Source organism: Dreissena polymorpha, chromosome 11 (assembly GCF_020536995.1).
Source record: "Dreissena polymorpha isolate Duluth1 chromosome 11, UMN_Dpol_1.0, whole genome shotgun sequence".
NCBI lineage: Eukaryota > Metazoa > Mollusca > Bivalvia > Myida > Dreissenidae > Dreissena > Dreissena polymorpha.
Genome location: NC_068365.1, coordinates 12,825,079 through 12,847,141, shown reverse-complemented (window position 1 = coordinate 12,847,141; position 22,063 = coordinate 12,825,079). Strand labels below are relative to the sequence as shown.

Here is a 22,063-nt window from a genome sequence, read left to right as displayed (position 1 = left end):
TACTGTATCATTAACCAGATCATTTTGGATTTTGGAAACACCATTTGGAAGGAAAACAATCTACCTAGGGTGAACTTAACATATGAGTCGTGTTCTGACAAAAATGGGCTTAATGCATGTGCGTAAAGTGTCGTCCCAGATTAGCCGGTGCATTCCGCACAGGCTAATCAGGGACGACACTTTCCGCCTAAACTTGATTTTCGGCAAGGAGGGACTTCCTTGAAACTAAAAATACGATAAAAGCGGAAAGTGTCGTCCGTGATTAGCCTGTGCGGACTGCACAGGCTAATCTGGGACGACACTTTACGCACATGCATAAAGCCCAATTTTCTCAGGACAAGACACATATGAGCCTTGCTCTGGGGAAAAGGGGGAAAATTTAATGTGCATAAAGTGTCATCCTAAATAAGCCTGTGAATTCTGCACAAGGTAATCAGGAACGACACTTTCTGTCTAAACTGAAACCAAAAATACTATAAAAGCAGAAAGGGCAGTTCCTGATTAGCCTGTGCTCATCTGTGACAAAATCAGGGACGACACTTTTTGCACATGCATTAAGACTGGATTTCCCCCACTGCAGCTCATATCAATTATTGATTTAACAGATCTATGCAAGTTATGATCTATTTGTAAAGCAATGTTGGCATTTAAAATAAGTAAATCATCTGAAAGTAGGAGATATCAAAGCATTGAAAACCAGTACAAGCCTCCAATCTGTATTCACCAACTGATTCTTAGACTTAAGTCTAAAAATAAAAAATATTCTTAAAACTTTAATGTACTATAATTACTTGGAGATTAATTCTAGCATGGAAGTTAACACCTTTAATAACATCATTACTTATTTAAAACAGTTTGTTAATGACGCAAGCACCATTTTTTAGCCTGTGCATATTCAAAAAGTGAGGCATTTTTATTGAGTCTAAGACTATATAATTCTTTATTCTTAAGTCTAAGAATAAAAAGGTGAAATCTGGCTGGTTTCTCACCTGGTATAGCAGTAGGTCAGGTGTGAGGACTCCCTTTACGTCCAGGCTGGTCACCAGTTCAGACACACGGTCAGTGTACAGGTCTATCACGTCTAGCTTCGAGCTGTCTTCTAGAACACTCTACAGAGAATACATGCATACATGTATATCCATGTTACAGTAATAAGCTCACAAGAAATGTGTTCTAGGCTTATTCTTTTAAAGTTTATGTTGTGCCAGATGTGGCAAATAAGAGTTCTAAAAGCTTTGAAAGCAAGGTCCTCAGTGAACAGTATAATTGCTGCTTGTTTTCTTAGCAAAGTCATGCTGGGAAATTTGTTGCCTGCTAAAATGTCGTCTGCTGAATTTCTCAAATTATCATTTTCTTCGATTTTTTTTTTCAAAGAATACTATCAGAATAGCAAACAGTTTGGATCCTAATGAGACACCACGTTCTGTGGCGTCTCATCTGGATCCAAACTGTTTGCAAAGGCCTTCAAAATTCGGTTCCAGCACTGAAAGAGTTAAAAGTGAATATTTTGTGAACATTCCAGAAATCAGAATCCAGGTGCATGTAATAGTGTTTTTTTTTAATCCAAATATTTAGTTATATATAAATATCCCACATTATTCTTTTGAATGAATTATCAATATCCATTTAACATTAATTTATTGTAATTTCTCTATGCTTCCATAATAAATATTAACTATGCTCTTAAAATGACTTTTAAGTCAACACTATAATATCTAACTTTGTCATACTTGTACGCAAGCTAAACAAATCAATATGTATGCAGTTTTAACAACTATAAAAAAAACTCGCTTAAATTTAAATATTTATAGACATTTAAAGTTTTGACAAATAACTCTCCAAGGAACTGCACAAGCCATGATGTAGCATGTTCACATCAAAGTAACACACGTTCAGGGTTAAGTGGTAATATAATAAATATCCTAGAACACAGATAAGAGCACGTTTATTTCTACATGTTTGGCCTATTTCAATGTCACAAACATATTTGGTGCTGACAAATGCTTATATTAAGGTTTATAAATAAAAACAAATATCAGTGAAAATTCTAGATTTTAAATGCTTACATCTGGATTTCTTTTCAAATGTAATAATGAGTCTGTGTTTGTGGCAGATTCCTTTCCCTTTGGTTTAATTATTTCTTCATCAGTAAACTCCTCTTTGATTGGTCCGTTTGAATTTGAAGTCAGCAAATCAGGAAGAACAAAAGTATCCTGCAGCTTACACAGACGTTCTAATGGCAGTTCAGTGGCACACAAAATCCTGTTCGTAGAAACAGCTGCAAAACTGTTTACTTTGGAGCACAACCTGAAAATGTGACTCAATGTTTTAGAAATTTATCATCGTGATTAGTATTTTTTTAATTATGTTTTGAATGTTTGCATACATTGGCAGTGAAATGTAAAGATAAATCCACTGTAAAATAGCAACATGCTGTGAACTACAACATTTTCATGCCACCTTGATCCGAACATGTGCAAATTAGACACAATATTTAATTCAAGTTTATCAAGCAGTTTGCTTCACACATTGTTCAAGACATAATAATAATAATAGTTAACAGATGTAACTTCACCTAAACTCATTATGACTTGTAGAAAATATTCAATTATCTAGTGTCAGCACAAGTTCTTTCCATTATGGTGTTGCTGTTTTCAGTGTTTTCCATATCAAGTATTTCATTTAAAAAATTAAAAAAATATAAAAAAATATGCTAGTAAATGCGAATGACACATTTTTGTAACATTATTCATATAAGTCATATATGTATAAAATAGTAATAAATCCAGGGAAAATAAATTCCCAGCCACTTACACATACAGCAAAATTAGTGTCCATCAATTAACACACACACTAGCTCCACTAGTTAAAAATATTACTCAGTGTATGCATTACATAAAACCTGTATACAGATCCAGCTGGTATTAGTCATATTGTTTATCCATGGTAACTTGTCAAGAAATGATAAATACACCAGTCTATATCCACAAATAAAACACTTGCGCATATTAAACTATTAAAAATATCTTAATCAGGAACAATTTTGTATTTCCTTCAATTAAGTAATCAATTAGAGTCAGTGCGTGCAAACTCTCTGAATACCATGTGATTGGCAGGTCATAATTACAGATATTACAGATATTAACACTAGCAATATTGAAGTTAATTTTAAAATTGATTTCCTTAATTTAATTGGCCAGTCATAGTTGACTAGGCCATACACAGATCATTAGACCAAAATGCCCTAAAGGTATTTTTGGGCCAAAAGATAAAATATTTGTGAAATGTCAACATGCGACACAAATATTTGTTTACATTCTGATAACAAATCTCAACTTTTTTAAGAATATCTGTATTAATTGAAACACAGGACCAACCCTTTTTCAACCTAATTTTTTACCTAAATGGTCAGCGGTTAGAAAATATTTTAAAAAAGGATAATGAACAGTAAATGCACGAATTTACAGCACATTTACCCCACTGTGTGTTCTGTTTAAATATTTTACTTAGCATTTAATCCCAAACAAGCACTTGATGGATCAACATTAAACTGAAATGTTTATGAATATTTACATGGTACACTACATACCAAACGCTTGACTATAATTGTTAAGGCAAGGAAAATATTTTACTTTTACTACGTATTAATTATATATGAACAATTATTTTGTGCTCAAAAAAGAAAAAAAAATATATATAATGAAAATGTACTAACAATGGGATTATAAAATGTTCAGTATTACGAGACATCAAGCTATGTTCAAAGTTTAAACAAGAGCACCGCCTTGCGGGTGCAGACCGCTCATCTATTTTCTTTTTAAAGGTGAAGGGACTCTCATTTTCAATCACAAAGGAGGGAGGAGTGGAGTGAAGAGGGGTGTATAGTGTGGGGTTGTGGACATTTATTACATTATCTTCCAAAAAAGCGAAAAAAAAAAAAAAAAAAAAAAAAATCGGGGGGGGGGGGGGGGGTATAGTGTGAGGGTGTGGTGATAATTTGTGAGATGATCTTAAAAAAAAAAAAAAAAAAAAAAAAAAAATCAAAAAAAAAATTTGGGGGGGGGGGGGGGGGGGGTGGGGTGGGGGTATAGTGTGAGGGTGTGGTGGTCATTTGTGAGATGATCTTATAAAAAAAAAAAAAAAAAAAAAAAATTAGGGGGGGGGGGGAGGGGGGGGAGGGCACGGGGGATGGTTTGGGTGAAGTCTATTGTGGTATGTCAGGTAAGAGTAGTTTCATCAAAGTATCAATCAAATCTAATCATAAATAAAGAAGTTATGGCAATTTTAGCAAAATTTAATAATTTGACCTTGAGAGTCAAGGTCATTCAAAGGTCAAAGTAAAATTCAAGTTGCCAGGTACAGTAACCTCATGATAGCATGTAAGTATTTGAAGTTTGAAAGCAATAGCCTTGATACTTCGAGTGGATCGAAACACAAAATTTAACCATATATTAAAAGTTACTAAGTCAAAAAAGGGCCATAATTCCGTAACAATGACAACCAGAGTTATGCAACTTGTCCTTTTACTGTACCCTTATGATAGTTTGTGAGTGTTCCAAGTATGAAAGCAATATCTATGATACTTTAGGGGTAAAGTGACCAAAACATAAATCTTAACCAAATTTTCAATTTTCTAAGTATAAAGGGCCCATAATTCCGTCCAAATGCCAGTCAGAGTTACATAACTTTGCCTGCACCGTCCCCTTATGATAGTTCATAAATCTTGCAAGTATGAAAGCAATAGCTTTGATACTGTAGGAATAAAGTGGACCTAAACACAAAACTTAATCAAATTTTCAATTTTCTAAGTATAAAAAGGGCACATAATTCTGTCAAAATGCCAGTCAGAGTTACATTACTTTGCCTGCACAGTCCCCTTATGATAGTTAGTAAGTGTTGCAAGTATGAAAGCAATAGCTTTGATGCTTAAGGAATAAAATGGACCTAAACACAAAACTTAACCAAAATTGTCAATTTTCTAAGTATAAAAAGGGCACATAATTCTGTCAAAATGCATGCCAGAGTTATCTAACTTTGCCTGCCCAGTCCCCTCATGATAGTAAGTAAGTGTACCAAGTTTGAATGCAATAGCATTGATACTTACTGAGAAAAGTGGAACTAAACGCAAAACTTAACCAAAATTTGCAATTTTTTAAGTACAAAAAGGGCACATAATTCTGTCAAAATGCACGCCAGAGTTATCTAACTTTGCCTGCCTAGTCCCCTCATGATAGTAAGTAAGTGTACCAAGTTTGAATGCAATAGCATTGATACTTTCTGAGAAAAGTGGACCTAAACGCAAAACTTAACCGGACGCCGACGCCAACGCCAACGCCAACGCCAACGCCAACGCCGACGCCAAGGTGATGACAATAGCTCATAATTTTTTTTCAAAAAATAGATGAGCTAATAAAATGGACCTAAACACAAAACTTAACCAAAATTGTCAATTTTCTAAGTATAAAAAGGGCACATAATTCTGTCAAAATGCATGCCAGAGTTATCTAACTTTGCCTGCCCAGTCCCCTCATGATAGTAAGTAAGTGTACCAAGTTTGAATGCAATAGCATTGATACTTACTGAGAAAAGTGGAACTAAACGCAAAACTTAACCAAAATTTGCAATTTTTTAAGTACAAAAAGGGCACATAATTCTGTCAAAATGCACGCCAGAGTTATCTAACTTTGCCTGCCTAGTCCCCTCATGATAGTAAGTAAGTGTACCAAGTTTGAATGCAATAGCATTGATACTTTCTGAGAAAAGTGGACCTAAACGCAAAACTTAACCGGACGCCGACGCCAACGCCAACGCCAACGCCAACGCCAACGCCAACGCCGACGCCAAGGTGATGACAATAGCTCATAATTTTTTTTCAAAAAATAGATGAGCTAAAAACCAGCTGTAGACCAATTGTAAAAAAATAGCAAAACCAATATCAATATAACATTTTATAGCAAAACTTACCCACAAATAGCATGATTACTCCTTATCACTGATAACAAATTAACAAAAAAAGACGTCTCTTATCAGGCCAAATGCAGGTGACAAATGTAACAAACAAACTCAGATATAATAATTATCTTACTCGATAATAACTCATAACTGTCAATTATTCATGGCTCAAGCTACACTGACCCCTTGATGCATTGACACAAACAAAGCCAAACATTCCATACATCATTTGATACCGACAGTTTATTGCCCATTAAACATTTTGCCATGTTGTACTCCTCCCATGGGATACAGTTTGGTATTACATTCAGTTTCAATTAGATCTCATCAACTACTTTGGGTACCAGTACCAATGCATGAGTACTCTATCATAAATTAGAAACATAATTCCTTTTTTGTCACAAGATCTAAAAAAGGAAAATTGATAGTTCTTGTATTAAAATCTTAATAGTAGTAGAGTGGTTGACCCATACAATTATTCTTTTTTGAGTTTTCTTGCTAATAACCATTATTCTTATTTGATTGTTTTACTCATAAACTCATTATTTTTGTTTCAATATAGAAAAAGGAATGTTCTTCTTTAAAAAATCTTTATACTTTATTTGTTTTACTCATAGAAAAAAACATGTATACACAGTCTTTCCGAAATACCGTCGGTCCTCGGATTTTTCCGATAATAATTAGGATAATCCGGAAATTAATCTAATATTGCCGGACCTTGTGTCCGGTAATAAAATTATGGCGAAATTTGGAATTCCATAAGATATTTCCAGAAAAGTTTCAAGGCAAAAATGGGAATTTACCGAGTTATTTATGAATACTCCAATCATGTAAAACATTTTTTCATTGGTTGCTTTTTTTTAATTTTTGCTGCGTCGTCAATGCAAACTACACACTACGTCATCACTATATGAGTAGATTCGCAAAGGGAGAGAATCGATACCATATACTTTTGGCTCCCGTTATATCCGATTAATTCGTAAGCAAGCAGGGCATTAACACAGGTCATTGTGATCTTCCCGCGATCTGTCAACACCTACACAGGAGTTCGAAGCGATCTGACAATATCTACACAGGAGTTCGAAGGAAAACAGAGTATCCAGATATATAACTGGTGATTTTGTTTTCATTTTATTTTTTAATATCTTAAAACGTTTCAATTACAATTTGGTGAAGGAGTCAAACCAAACTCATGATGATCAAACTAAGCACTGCAGATGTTAAAGCTTATGACCATTCAGCAGCTGTAGACAAATGGCTGTTCAGATTCAATGGTTTTATGTAAAAATAAATATTTAATGAGGTTTTTACGTAACAAACTCAAACCTACATACAGGACCATTAAATTCTTCTACCATAATTAAAAACAATCATCCAAATAATTCACTCAAAAGCATTGGGATTGACTTTAAGACTAGTATAATATTAGAAGGTATGCTAGCCTACAACAGCTAAGCAAAAAGATTTAGTATTGTATGCTCATGATAAAGGGAGATGGTCTTCATCGACTTAATTATTGGCGCTCACCCAAGGCTATGCCTGATGGGTATCCAACGAAAGATTAGTCAAAGGATGTGTCTTCAGTAGAAGATTCAGATATCCAGGATGAAGAGACAAATGCTAAAGAAATCTTGGCAATTCTGAATGATTGAATGCATGCTTTGTATATTAATCTGATAATATTACAATATTGTTAAAAATGTCATCTTCGTCTTTCGTCGTCATTTTTTACTTTTTGGGCCTGAAATAATCAGTCGGGGCTGGAAATGGCTGCATGATTATAGGACCTCATTGCCGGCACTAAATTATAATTTTGGGAAGGACTGTTTACATACAGTAAAAATCGAAAAAAATAAACAGTTGTTCTGTGAATAATTATCTAACTATTCTACTCTAAGACTGACATTTTAAAGTTTAATGTCGTAAGATTTCCCATCTTATGTTAAAGCTCCAATGCTGTTCTATTTGCTCTTAGGATCAACATTGTATTGTTGATGATTGTTTTTTTTGTTTTGTTTTAAATAAAATCAAATTTAGTTTATTACAAAAAAGCCATCTGAGGCAATTGCATTATTTTTTCATCTTTGTTTGAATTCATACAGCAAAAATTCATCATATTAAAAGAAATTCCTCAAAAATACTTCAACAGGTCTATCATTATGCACCTATTTTGACAAATACATGCCAACCAAGCATGACATATTTATCATGTTTAAAGCTTTATTTCTCTGACAGGCACTCTACTTATACACAGCTTTATTTCTCTGACAGGCACTCTACTTATACACTTGAAGATGAAGTGTTTTTACTGTTGCACCAGAACAGATGAGTTTTTAATGTAAGCTGCACTTTGGCAATATGGGTCTTAATGCATGTGGGCAAAATGTCGTGCTAGCCTGTGCAGTCTGAAAAGGCTAATCAGAGAGGACAATTTCTAGAATTCTTTTAACAAATATACAAGTACGGAATAAAACATCGTCCCTGATAAGCCTGTGGGGACTATACAGGCTAATCTGGGACGACACTTTACGAACTTGCATTAAGCAAAGTTTTCCCAGAACAAGAGTCTTATGTATAACTATGCCTCTAGGGTCAATCTCTCAAAGCAATGGTTACTGCACATGAATGATGAAAAAGTTCAGAACATCAATCTGAACCAAATAATGAATTCCCATCTTCCTAATTGACTTATTAATACATTGTTAAAGAACAAAATAACAACTAACAGTTACTTGATGTACATGTATGCAAACATGTAACCATCAATATTTACACGATTTCAATTATTTAAGACCAACATAATCAATCAATCTTCCGCCAGTACAAAATTCTCATCACAGGTCAATATCAGTTCAACAAACATCAACTATATCATTAGATGACAAATTCTTCAACTATAAATGTCAAACTAAGCGAAGTTAAAAGCTTTTTATATGTCTTCATTTTTTTGCATTATTTATTAAGATTTATTAGATACTTTTGTGTGTTTACTTAAAGCTGTTATTATAAGTTTTTATGTAAAAAAATAAGACTTTTTTATTAAAATTCCATAACAAATATTACCCTAACTGTAAGCACACAGTATCAAAAGATATGGTACCATAAGAAGATTAAAACAAATAAAAGAAGAGATAAGATAATATAAGATAAAAATAAATAAAATAAAATTATGGCTTTTTATTCATATCACACAGTGTCAGAGACTTAATCTAAACTATTACTCATGCAAGTTTAAAGAATTACAAAAATAAGTATCAACTTTGAAGAAAGGTAATTCGCCAAAAACATTTAAATCAGATGACTTCAGAAAAGAGCAGTGGCACTGAAAAAATATTCAGTAACGTCATGCTAACAAAACCAAAAAGCAATTTTTTAACGCAACCACCATAAATGTTCTCTTCCAACAGTAAAAAGCGGTGTAGCCATCAATTAAGATAATTACAATAACACGCCAAGCTTTTTATTGTGTGTGCTTGTTTTTAGTTTGATTTATCACTTGATATTTCGGTTGACCATCATGGGCTAACTATCTACAACAAAGTCAGGTGAAAAGTGTGAAAGACAGCCAGTAATTTTGGTACCTGTCTTTGGCCTTTGACTTTCAAAGGTATTAATTATTAGAACAGATCCTACTCAGCTTAAGCTTTTATTTATTATAATTCTATATGCCTGTAAGATCATGAGTAAACATGGTTTAACCCTTTACCACTCATTTATCCTGTCACATGCCTTTAAATCAGCCCGATAACCAGGTAACCTAATATCCCAAAAGATATTAGGCTAGATGACCATGTGACCTCGAATATCCGTCAGTTGATCTGTTTTACTGTGAAATGACGTCTTTTTTTTACAAAATGTCGTCATTATTCCAGCGAAACTCTCCAGTTAAACTCTTTTACAGTTGAAATAAACGGTGAAAAGCATAAAATAAAAAATATATATAATGTGACATGATAAATAGAACTAGCAAATTCGTTGAATTGATATCCCCAGCAAATATGCTTCTGGATACAAAAGTGTTATATTTGACAATCAAAAAAGCATTTTTTCAAGATACAAAGGGCCATAACTCCGTTATTAACAGATGGTGTACAATACCATTTGGCATGCATCATCCTAGTATTCATATATATACTCATACCAAGTTTCAATGAAATCCGCCAAAGCACTTCCAAGATATGGCTCCGGATGGACGGAAAGACGGACGGAAAGACGGACGGAAAGATGGATGGATAGACGGACGTAAAGATGGACAGACAACGCAAAAATAATATCCCTCCGCCGATGGCGAGGGATAATTATAGGTTGGTGACGTGGATGGAGAATGGTTATCTGACTCGTTGGAGGATCTTATCAGGTTCGCCTTCGGCTTACCCGATAAATTCCTCTACTTGCCAGATAACCATTCTCCATCAACGTCACCAACCTATTAAAGTATTATTCTCTATATACCCACTTTTACCCTTTTGTAGTCCCTTAGAAAATCAATTTAAATTAAATATCATTTTTGCTGGATTTAAGTTTTAAAGGCTTCATTTCCACCCTAAGTTACTAATGAGCAGCAAAAAGCATAAAACCTTAACAGGCTGTTCTGGTTTATTGCTGGTTGCATAAAGCCATTATCACCTTGCTTCTGAGCGGCGAAAGGATTCAGGGACAATGTCAAACTACCTACCCTGGAATGGTCCACTGCACAGCCTGGTAGTTTGTCACAGACTCATCTATATCAGACCATTCATAGATCTACAGTGGAAAACATGAATGTTTTATATATTTTGTACATCATGGGTAAAAACAAAAATTAACTCCTTAAAAAATGTTGTTGTTTTTTTCCAAAAATTTTGTTAGTTGAGAACATCTATGAAATGCTGATGATTTGTATGCATGTTTATAAATGTTCACATGATGTCTATGCTTCATTTCATATTCTATTCTTCAAATTGCTTTAATATAATGCAAAGGGAAAATATTCATCTTTTACTTAAGATGCAAAAATGATAACCACATGTAGGGTTCATTTTTATTTAAATGTGGAATACTGTGTCTATTGCATTGCTTTAAAGCTTTTATTTGCTATTTTGGAAATAACAAGAGATGTGTTCGTCAGAAACAATTCCCCCTATTGCGCCGCTTTGAAAAAAAAAAAAAAGAATATATATTTTTTTACCTTTGACCTTGAAGGATGACCTTGACCTTGAACTTCCACCACTAAAACTGTGCATCTTCATGAGAACGCCGCTTTGAAAAAAAATTAAAAAAATTGACCTTTGACCTTGAAGGATGACCTTGACCTTGAACTTCCACCACTCAAAATGCAGCTTCATGAGAATGCCGCTTTGAAAAAAAAATCATTATTTTTTGTTGACCTTTGACCTTGAAGGATGACCTTGACCTTGAACTTCCACCACTAAAAATGTGCAGCTTTATGAGATTCACATGCATGCCAAATATCAAGTTGCTATCTTCAATATTGAAAAAGTTATGGCCAATGTTAAAGTTTTCAGACGGACAGACGCCATATAATATTTTACATTTGATCTTGAAGGATGACCTTCACCTTTCACCACTCAAAATGTTCAGCTCCATGAGATACACATGCATGCCAAATATCAAGTTGCTATCTTAAATAGTGAAAAAGTTATGGCCAATGTTAATTTTTTTTTCAGACGGACGGACAGACTGACTGACATACTGACTGACGGACAGTTCAACTGCTATATGCCACCCTACCGGGAGCATAGAAACCATGCTTGTAAAGGATGAGGGATGCACATAGCTTTGTTCAGGGAAATCTCTGCTTAATGCATGTGCATAAAGTGACATACCAGGTAAGCCTGTGCAGTCTGCGCAGGTTGATCAGGAACAAAACTTTCTAATTTATGGAGTTTTTTCATTTAAAGGAAGTCCAAATGAAAATACGCTTTAAGCAGACTGCAAAGGCGTAGTAATCTGGGATGACACTTTATGCACATGCATTAAGCTCAGTTTTCCCAGATCAAAGGTCATGTCATGGCCCTACCATCAACGTTGCCGAGACAGCTATCACAAGTTTGGAGCCATCACTTGTCCAACACCCACAATGTATCTTGTCCCTGGAATACAGCAAGTTCATTGACAACAAAGTGTTGACCAATCTCTCAATATTAAAAACTTGATTGCTGTAAAAAAAAGTACTTTTTTTGCCACTGTTAGTAAAAGTGGTAACATTCTATCCCTTTGTAAAAATATCTGTAAGAAAAATGTCTCCCTTTTTTTCTAATTCATTATAGAGTTTAACAAAAGGCTAGCCTAGTCAAATAAGAAGAAAATTATCACTGTAACAAGATATAACCCAACAAAAATATATACAGGCTGAAAATCTATCAAACAGCAGTAACAGCCAGTTTCAAATATATCTCCACAACACTATCAACCAAACAAGTATCGTTGAAAACGATGGATGCTCCCCTTGTTTAACCTTGAGAAAATCTATTATTAGCTCGGTGACCTTGACCCCAGTGACCTCAAACCTCATCAAAAGGTAGAGTCCATGCAAGGTACCTACATGCCAAATATGTAAGAGTTCAATAAAATATTGAAGTCGCTATGAGAAACTGTAACCAAAGTGTGACAGAAGGAAGGAAGTAAGGAAGGACAAACTGGCAACTATATAATAAAAAGCGTGCCCTTAATGTTTTTTGATGGGTCCTATGGATACATTTTATATTTCCAAGATACAAATGTAGTCAATAAATTTTAATCTTAGTAACAAATGCACAGATTATAAAACTTATTGAAATGCATGCAGAATAAACACATATTATTTATACTTTACAATGCAATATAAGTCAGTGTTGACCATAAATGTGTTGTTAGGTATGTCATCAACACAAATGATCGCAATTTTTCTGAAGTAACAAATGAATTTTGGCACTTGTTAACTATTTGAATATTGGCTATAATTGACAACTAATCAGGATGGGGATATTCAAAACAAACATGCTTAAATCATTTTAAACAATATGCGCACATCTTATTTTATGATATTGATAATCGACAAGTGATTAAAATTTAAACTGAAAGCAAAATGTACATTTTTTTCTGAAATTCTGATGAAAGTGAAGGTAAATGTTTTGGAATAATAGTTCTTCAAAAATACGTTGGCAGCCGAGACATTGGAGATCGGCATGTTTTTAAATGACTTATTTGTTAACTGGCACACAAAATTGATTGTTTATTTATATATTGCTTAAGCAGACAGCACAAGCTTAATATCTAAACCCCTGGCGGTATCAAGTTATTTGTAATACTGGGTTTGATTGGGCCAAAAAACACAACCAGTTGGCTTTCTTTAGAAGCAACTTTAAATTAGCAACCAGTCAAAAAAAGATTACATGAACTTGTGACAAAATCAGCACCAGGCAATTAGATGTCTTTTACAAAATATAATGCGAATCCTTCTTATCAGGGATTAGAGATAGTAAGTTTTGTCCAAATTTAGCTTGAATCATGACTTTCATAGTAAACTTAACATAAATGTAACAAACATCATTTTAGCCTACTGTGAGGACAAATTGTTCCAATGTCCTTATTGTGGAACAAATATCCCAAACAAAGTACTGTCCCGCAGGTACTAAATAGTGTATATTCACATGTCCAGCTGTATCAGCACCTGACTCCCCTTCCTGTCCGTGTGACTGTAGTACAGGCTGGACTGTTGGGGGCACAGTGCACACAGGACGTCCCGACCTGGGCTCCAGATGCAACCTGAAATGGGTCAGTAAGCTATGTCACTGTGATTTATCTTTGAAATATATATCATTCAGCATAGGACATTTAACACAAATCATGCCCCTACATGCACTTAAGATGTAACCTGAAACGTATTACTGCGCTATTTCACTGTGATGAATCTTTGTAACACTTCAATTTATCAACAACCTTATATACATATTAGAAAATAGCATACAAATTCTGCCAATTCTGAGACAATACATTACCATCCTAAGATAGTTCATAAGATAATAGCGGTACATCACAGCTATTATATATGTATTCCTAAAAATGGGAAAACAGGGCCTAATGCATGTGCTTAAAATGTCGTCCCAGATTAGCCTGTGCAGTCCCCACAGGCTAATCAGGGACTTCACTTTCGGCTTTAAAGGTATTTTTGGTTTAAAGAAGGTCTTTTCTAAGCGAAAATCCAGTTTAGGCTAAAAGTGTCGTCTCTGATAAGCCTGTGCACACTGCACAGGCTAATCTAGGACAACACTTGACGCACATGCATTAAAGTGCATATGCATCTAGTCAATAGTAATAAACTATATTTTTAATATAATAGATCATCTTATGTCATCTTCATAACTGATACCTATCCTAAGAGATATCATAAGATAATAGCAGTACATCACAGCTGTGATAGGTATACGTTTCGCTCTAGGAAATTGAGGCTTAATGCAAGTGCGTAAAGTGTCATCCCAGATAAGCCTGTGCATTCCACACTAATAAGGGACGATATTTGCAAATTGTTTTGTATTTTTTGTTTAAAGTGATCTCTTCTAAGCGTTTTAGCAGAAAGTGTTTTCTGGGACAACATTTTACACACATTAATTATACCCTGTTTTCCCAGTGGCAACAGAAATAACAAGGGCTGTTTGTAAAATATGCATGCCCCCCATATGGGCTGTCAGTTGTAGTGGCAGCCATTGTGTGAATACGGTTTTTTGGCACTGTGATCTTGACCTATGACCTAGTGACCTGAAAATCAATAGGGGTCATCTGCCAGTCATGATCAATGTACCTATGAAGTTTCATGATCCTAGGCGTAAGCATTTTTGAGTTATCATCCGGAAACCATTTAACTATTTTGAGTCACTGTGAACTTGACCTTTGACCTAGTGACCTGAAAATCAATAGGGGTCATCTGCCAGTCATGATCAATCTACCCATGAAGTTTCATGATCCTAGGCTTAGCATTCTTGAATAATCATCTGGAAACCATTTTACTATTTCGAGTCACTGTGACCTTGACCTTTGACCTAGTGACCTGAAAATCTATAGGGGTCATCTGCCAGTCATGATCAATCTACCTATGAAGTTTCATGATCCTAGGCCTAAGCGTTCTTGAGTTATCATCCGGAAACCATCTGGTGGACGGTCGGACGGACCGACGGAATGATGTTCCAACATGTGCATAACAATATAGCCCCTCTTCTTCGAAGGGGGGCATAATAAAGACAAACATGATGTAGACCTCTATGGTGTCATACCATATCACTGTACATAAGAATTATAATTGCAATTAATACCTTACAATCCTAGCCTGGGAAGACTAAGTGTGTACAAAATAACTCCACCTTAAGAGTTTTACATCCAGTAATAAACACATCTGTAACACTACTGTTGCAACAATTTTGTTATATAAATAGCAAATCCATTAAAATCCTAAGATATATTGGCAACACAACCTCACGAAGAACATGTATCTTATCTTGAATTGCACACCTCCTGATAGCTTAAATAGCACTGTCATAAATTGTATCCAGTCTCTACAGCAGGAAATTAACTCCCACGACTACTTTCAAGCTAATAAGCCGATTTTTATTCAATTCCACTACTTTAGACAATACTGCAACTTGTCAATATTATAGATTATTTTTGACTGCAGGGTACATTCAATACTTCATTTATTTATTTTCATTAAAATAAAGAAATAAAACACAAATCATGTTTAAACAAATATAGCAACATTTGGTGAATAACCCTTAAATAACTTCAAACATAAAAGTCATCCTACAACCATCTATATTGCATGTAAAACTTGAATTTTAAATCAAACTTACTGTAATATGACTTTTTTAATTCTCTTAAGCCAACAATATTGTACTTATATTGTTGTGAGATGTAAATCACTTTCTTTACAGATATGCGTTTACAAACAGAAATGCAGCAATTTTGTCGGTCATAATTACAACAATTACACTCTTCTCTTATTTTTCAATGCCAACAATGTCACTGAATTAAATTGCCATTTTGAAAACGCCCCGACAACAATCAGCTTTTCAACTAAACTTTTCAACAAAACCAAAAGCATTCAAAGAGAGCAAAAATAATGACATGTTCCTTTTATAAAAAAATGTTTCTTAAATAGTTCATGAACTGTATCCATAAAAGCATGAATCCAGGTTTTACTTTACTATTCTTTAGGTGAGCTTTGCATTAAATTTCACAAATTATGCTTTAAATCAGAAATGTACTTTGAAAGCTCAGTATGTATAATATAAACAAGATTATGGGCCTTTCTTTAAACCATACTCAAAAACATCAGAACATTTTAAATGTAATTGTGCTAAACTGATCCTTTAAATAATAAAAACAAAGTTAAAATAATGTAATGTTTATTGATTAACACACCAGTGGAAAGTTTTATCACAACTAATATAGATTCCAATCAGTACTTAAAACATTTTAGACCGACACTTTAAAAAAAAACTTTTAAGTGTTATCAAGATTTAAAATTTATGACCATCTTTCATACTACCTGGTACTTGTTGTTACATTTCCATTATCAGCATGCCTTCTGCACCTCACATTTCATGATAAGATTGTTAACACCGGCTCATTTGTAACACATGAGTTGTTTCTACTTATTGTGCACCTCACATTTCATGATAAGATTGTTAACACCGGTTCATTTGTAACACATGAGTTGTTTCTACTTATTGTGCACCTCACATTTCATGATAAGATTGTTAACACCGGTTCATTTGTAACACATGAGTTGTTTCTACTTATTGTGCACCTCACATTTCATGATAAGATTGTTAACACCGGTTCATTTGTAACACATGAGTTGTTTCTACTTATTGTGCACCTCACATTTCATGATAAGATTGTTAACACCGGTTCATTTGTAACACATGAGTTGTTTCTACTTATTGTGCACCTCACATTTCATGATAAGATTGTTAACACCGGTTCATTTGTAACACATGAGTTGTTTCTACTTATTGTGCACCTCACATTTCATGATAAGATTGTTAACACCGGCTCATTTGTAACACAGGAGTTGTTTCTACTAACACCGGCTCATTTGTAACACAGGAGTTGTTTCTACTAACACCGGTTCATTTGTAACACAGGAGTTGTTTCTACTAACACCGGTTCATTTGTAACACATGAGTTGTTTCTACTTCTTGTGCACCAACCTTATTCACTTTAAAATGACATGCAATAACTGTTTGGATGACAAAAATTCTTGCTTCTTTAAAACAAAAAACAAATCTCTATGTTGAGCTATTCAGCTGATACATAGACTGTACATTAACCTTCATGTAATACCAATGACAATTTTTTTTTTACAAATCGAGGAATGTATCAGCGCTATGCAAATAGTGAAAAACTAGCTCTAAAAACAACGAAAATGGGAAAGTTTGATTAGCGAAATCTTCAAAATGGGCATTACAGGTCTTTTCAATTGCTTAGTACTTACTGGCCCAAACATGCCTTTTGTTCAAATTTTTAGTGTTAGTGCTAATTTGATTTGTTCAAATGCATGTTCAATTGCAAATAATGAACTTTTGGAACAAAATTGATGTGACTATCCTTCATTTTGGGAACTTTCAGACGGTAATAGGTAAGTTTGTAATTTTTTCCTTAATTTGGGGAAAGTGCCTTTAAGGTAGCTATATAAAGAAGGAAAAAAAGGATAACAGATATAGAACTATGTTGAGCTATTACCTTGGGGTATTGGCTGTATGTTGACCTTACGGATCTGCTTGAAGGTCAACTTGGGCTGATATCCCTCAACCTTCCAGATGGAGATGTTCTTCTCATGCACCACACACATGTAGCAGAGGCCTGGACTGACCTCCTCACTCCAGTTAATGGACTTCACACCCCGACTGAAAGAAGTAGCAGGCTGGTGAGTCGTGACTACATTGCACTTACAATAGAGAACACAAGACTGTTGTCAAATATATATGAGCCATGTCCTGGTAAGAATGGGCTTTATGCATGTGCTAAAAGTGTTGTCCCAGGGAACCTCTGCAGTCTGCACAGACTAATCAAGGACAACACTGGCAACCTGGACTGGATGACTGGATTTTTGTTAAGAAGAGACATCCTTTAAATGAAAAACTCCAGAAAAGCAACAAGTGTCATCCCTTTTCAGCCTGTGCCCACTGCACAGGGTTACCTTGACAGACACTCAACGCACATGCATTACGTTATTAACCACTTGCCTTGGGAAGTGAAACAGGTTTGCACGCAAAGCCAATTGACATACATGTACCTGTGGCATTGATCAATGATTTTATGTATACTATCTCCTTATTTTCTGCATCTATTTTTGCACATTAAGAAAATTTTAGAAAACACAATTATTATTGACTATGCCATGAAAATTTACATGATATCATTATTCTGTGTGACAGCACTATCAGTTCTTATACAATAACACTTATTTTAAAAACTATGGGGTTTTGTTTTGACACAGAATGCATGAGGAAGGTGGGGGTGGGCGGGGGGGGGGGGGGGGGGGGGGGTGGGGGGGGGGGGGTGGGGGGGGGGGGTGGGGGGGTGGGGGGGGGGGGGGTAATGTCAGGCCAGGTAAAATGGCACTACAGGATGCAACAAAATAGGTTCACCACATATAGTATACAAAGCACTTAAAAGTCAAAAGCACTTCACGCATTTAGCAGTTTTATTGCTCTTCTTTATTGTCTTATGTAGTAACTATTTTATTCGAGTAAGACAACTGTAAACCTCATAAAACTTATGAATGTTAATGCAAGTCTTATTTCTTTCATTGACTTTTTTATTCCTCAAAAGGCCACGGCTTTTATATTTCTTGGTTTACAAAACCGCCGACCCTAATTTTTGGAAAAAGGAAAAAAAAAAAAAATCGGAAAATCGTCTTTTTTTTAAATATTTTATTCCCGACCGCACTGCAAAACGAGCGAAACGAGAAAAAAAACGATCCGGTTTGAGTACGGTTGCGAATAAAATCAAGTAAGTACAATCAACGATTGGTTCACATATATTGCAGAGATCGGGATATTTTTCAATGTGACACATTATGTACCAGTCCTTTTATGGGCACTTCTCAAAATTTATTTCGGGTAAAAATTACAGACAATAAGAAAATCAGCGTCAGTAAAATGTCGACCCCATCAAAATTTATTTCCGAGTCTGTGACGCAACTATATTGTTTAACATGTTAATTATATTAAACAAACCCGATATTATAGTAGATAAAAAAGTATTTGATAATTAGTATAAATAATCCAATAAAACACTGCCATTATTTACGATATATGTGTTTAGGAATTTTGTAAACACGTCCGCCATAGTTTATAGGAACTGTACAGAAAGTTTGGAAATCGGAACAAATCGGTATATCTCGGAAAATCATTGATAAATGTATTTGTCGTTTCAATGCTTAGGGCCGAGTAATTTCGGCAAATCGGAACTCAACTTGCGTAAAACACTAGCTCAATTAACCATTAAACTCCGCCTCCGTTCTCGGCAAAAGATTCGAAGGCGGAGCTATGCACATGCTTTTATTAAATTGGAGGATTGCAATTGAGAAAAAAACACACGATTGGTTCGGCATGTTGATTGCTAGACAAAGGAAGCCAATTTTTTCGGCGCGAAATACGTCGCTTTATTGCTTCCGACACAAAGCGGCTTTCCTTTGATGACGTCAAACTGTCAATTCACACAGACTGCACATTTTCGAAAGACTTTAACTGACTCCTTGTTTACAATTCCGGTAAAAAAAACACTTGCTAACATTAAACTTTGGATTAAATTATCAAAATAAAGCAAAAGCGAAGTTGACAAATATGATTAAATTAATTCGCATCAGTTCAAATAAGGCGTTTTGCGTTGTAAATCAACGAGTTTTCATGACAACAATAACTTTGACAAACATTACCGCGACGACGCATGGATCGATCTACCTCGATTTTTTTTCATGTACGATCTCATAAGTCGAGTAAGAGCAAACACATACCGGGTAATTTGTGTATGAGTAGTTTATCTTATATAAGATTTATGCAACGGGCATTGCATTGCGTAATGAAGCGCATCGAATTATGGAAATGAAGCGCAGTTTTTCGTTTTAATGGGAGAAGAACGCATGTCATGTAATGGAGTGTTTAAAATTGCCTGATGTTACAAAAGGTGCTTTTAGGACTCATTTCATTTGAAGATATAGATGTGTTTCATTGCATAATTTGATTTTTTGTCTCTGTGTTAAGGTTATAAAAGATATGTTGTCTTTGTTCTGATGTTATTAGTATTAACTTTTTTTTCCGATGTTTTTTTTTTTTTTTTTTTTTCGACCGCCCGATGGACCATTTTCAAAATAATTTTTGTAAACCAATAAAAAAAAAAGTCGTGGCCAAATGTATGTAATTAAGTTTTAAATAGTGTTGATAGGCACGTATATTGTATTCAATAATTAATTTATGTCCCCACATCTGTGCCATTTAACATAAAGGTACTTGGTATCAATATATCTCTATGCATTAAATTTAAGTTATAATATCATAATGCTATTCATAAACTTTAACGAGAACATGATAGTACAATATGTTCTACAAAACTGATCTAAATATTTTCAACAATCAGCCTCAGGTTTGATAGACTAGTGGCATGAAGTATGGGAGTAAAATTACAAATAGTTTGAATCTTGGACTGATTAGTAAATGCTTAAATACAGCTAAAGGACAAACTGTTTCTAATTGGAACAAGAGATGTGTTCGTCAGAAACACAATGCCCCCTACTGCGCTGCTTTGAAATAAAATTTCTATTTATCATTTGGCAGGTATAGAAATCATCTCAATTTAAAGCTTATTACTTCCCTTGGATTTTGTCCAATCCAACCGGGGGGGGGGGGGGGGGGGGGGGGGGGGGGGGGAGTCTGTAGACAGTCAAAATGACCAAGCCAGACATCACTGACAACCAAGGCCTGTGGTTTATCAAAGAGATCATAGCCAGAGTTCATCATGTACCTATAGACATAAGTCCAGAGGTATGTAATGAAGCCTACCATTCACAAATTAGTACAGTAAAGAAATGATAATTATATCATTTAAAAAAAAACTTAAAAATCATTCATTTGAGTTATAAATAATCAAAATAAAAAATCTGTTCAGTAACTGTGAAAAGAAGTTAAATTCTTGGAAAGGAAATATATAATATGAGATTTATAATTATATAAATAACTTCCCTTGAAAATAATTGTCTCTAACAAATCTCTATTTTTAGTAGCAAATAATTAGAAGCCACTCTCTATTTTTAGTAGCAAATAATTAAAAGCCACTACCGTGACTGTAGATTCACCACTCAATTTGCAGCTCCATGAGATACACATGCATGCCAAATATCAAGTTGCTATGTTCAATATTGAATAATTATCTTCCTTTAAAGCTTATTACTTCCCTTGGATTTGTATTTTTGACCTTAGACCTTGAAGGATGACCTTGACCTTGAGCTTTTAACACGATTTGTTTGTCAGAAACACAATGCCGCCTACTGCGCCGCTTTGATTTATTTAACAAAAATATATATATTGGCAGGTCAGATAATTATGTCCATTTAAAGCTTATTACTTCCCTTGGATTTGTTTTTTTCGACCCCGTGACCTAGTTTTTGACCTGGCATAATCCATAATCAACTTGACCTAGATATTGTCTAGATACAACCTCTGACCAAGTTTCGTAAAGATCAGATGAAAACCATTTGAATTAGAGAGCGGACATGAAAAGTGTGACAGACAGACAGACTTACAGACAGACAGTGCAAAAACTATATACCCCCTTTTCTTCGAAAGGGGGCATAAAAATAAGGTAGGCAAGAAAATTTAGCTTTACAAGCAAATATTTCTTGTAAAAAGAAAGAAGCTCAATATTTAACAACTACAATAAGTTACAAACTTGTATTATTTTAAATAATTTAAAAATAAAATGGTTTTAAAAACAGTTACTGCATCATTATACACATTAATTAAGATACAAATTTAATCTTTAACAATTAAATTAAAGTAAATTATTAAACACACATTTAATATTTTCTTGAAATAAATCCTCATTTCATTTAAATTACCCTCAATTCAACGTTAAT

The 22,063-nt window shown here is 34.5% G+C and overlaps 1 protein-coding gene across 4 annotated transcripts in view; it reads right to left on the bottom strand.

Annotated features, from left to right (window-relative positions):
- The window catches only part of LOC127851239 (uncharacterized), a 62,893-nt gene that overhangs the window by 15,236 nt on the left and 25,594 nt on the right, over positions 1-22,063 (bottom strand). For 3 of the 4 annotated variants that reach the window (XM_052384853.1, XM_052384851.1, XM_052384852.1), the window contains 6 exons: positions 17,671-17,834; positions 13,584-13,698; positions 11,972-12,044; positions 10,628-10,695; positions 2,067-2,307; positions 990-1,109 (listed from right to left, as the gene is read on the bottom strand). In XM_052384853.1, coding sequence (XP_052240813.1) covers positions 990-1,109; positions 2,067-2,307; positions 10,628-10,695; positions 11,972-12,044; positions 13,584-13,698; positions 17,671-17,779 — 726 coding nt within the window. In that variant the 5' untranslated portion in view covers positions 17,780-17,834. Of the gene's footprint in view, positions 1-989; positions 1,110-2,066; positions 2,308-10,627; positions 10,696-11,971; positions 12,045-13,583; positions 13,699-15,239; positions 15,387-17,670; positions 17,835-22,063 lie in introns of those variants that run through there. The other variant, XM_052384854.1, reaches the window with a different exon arrangement.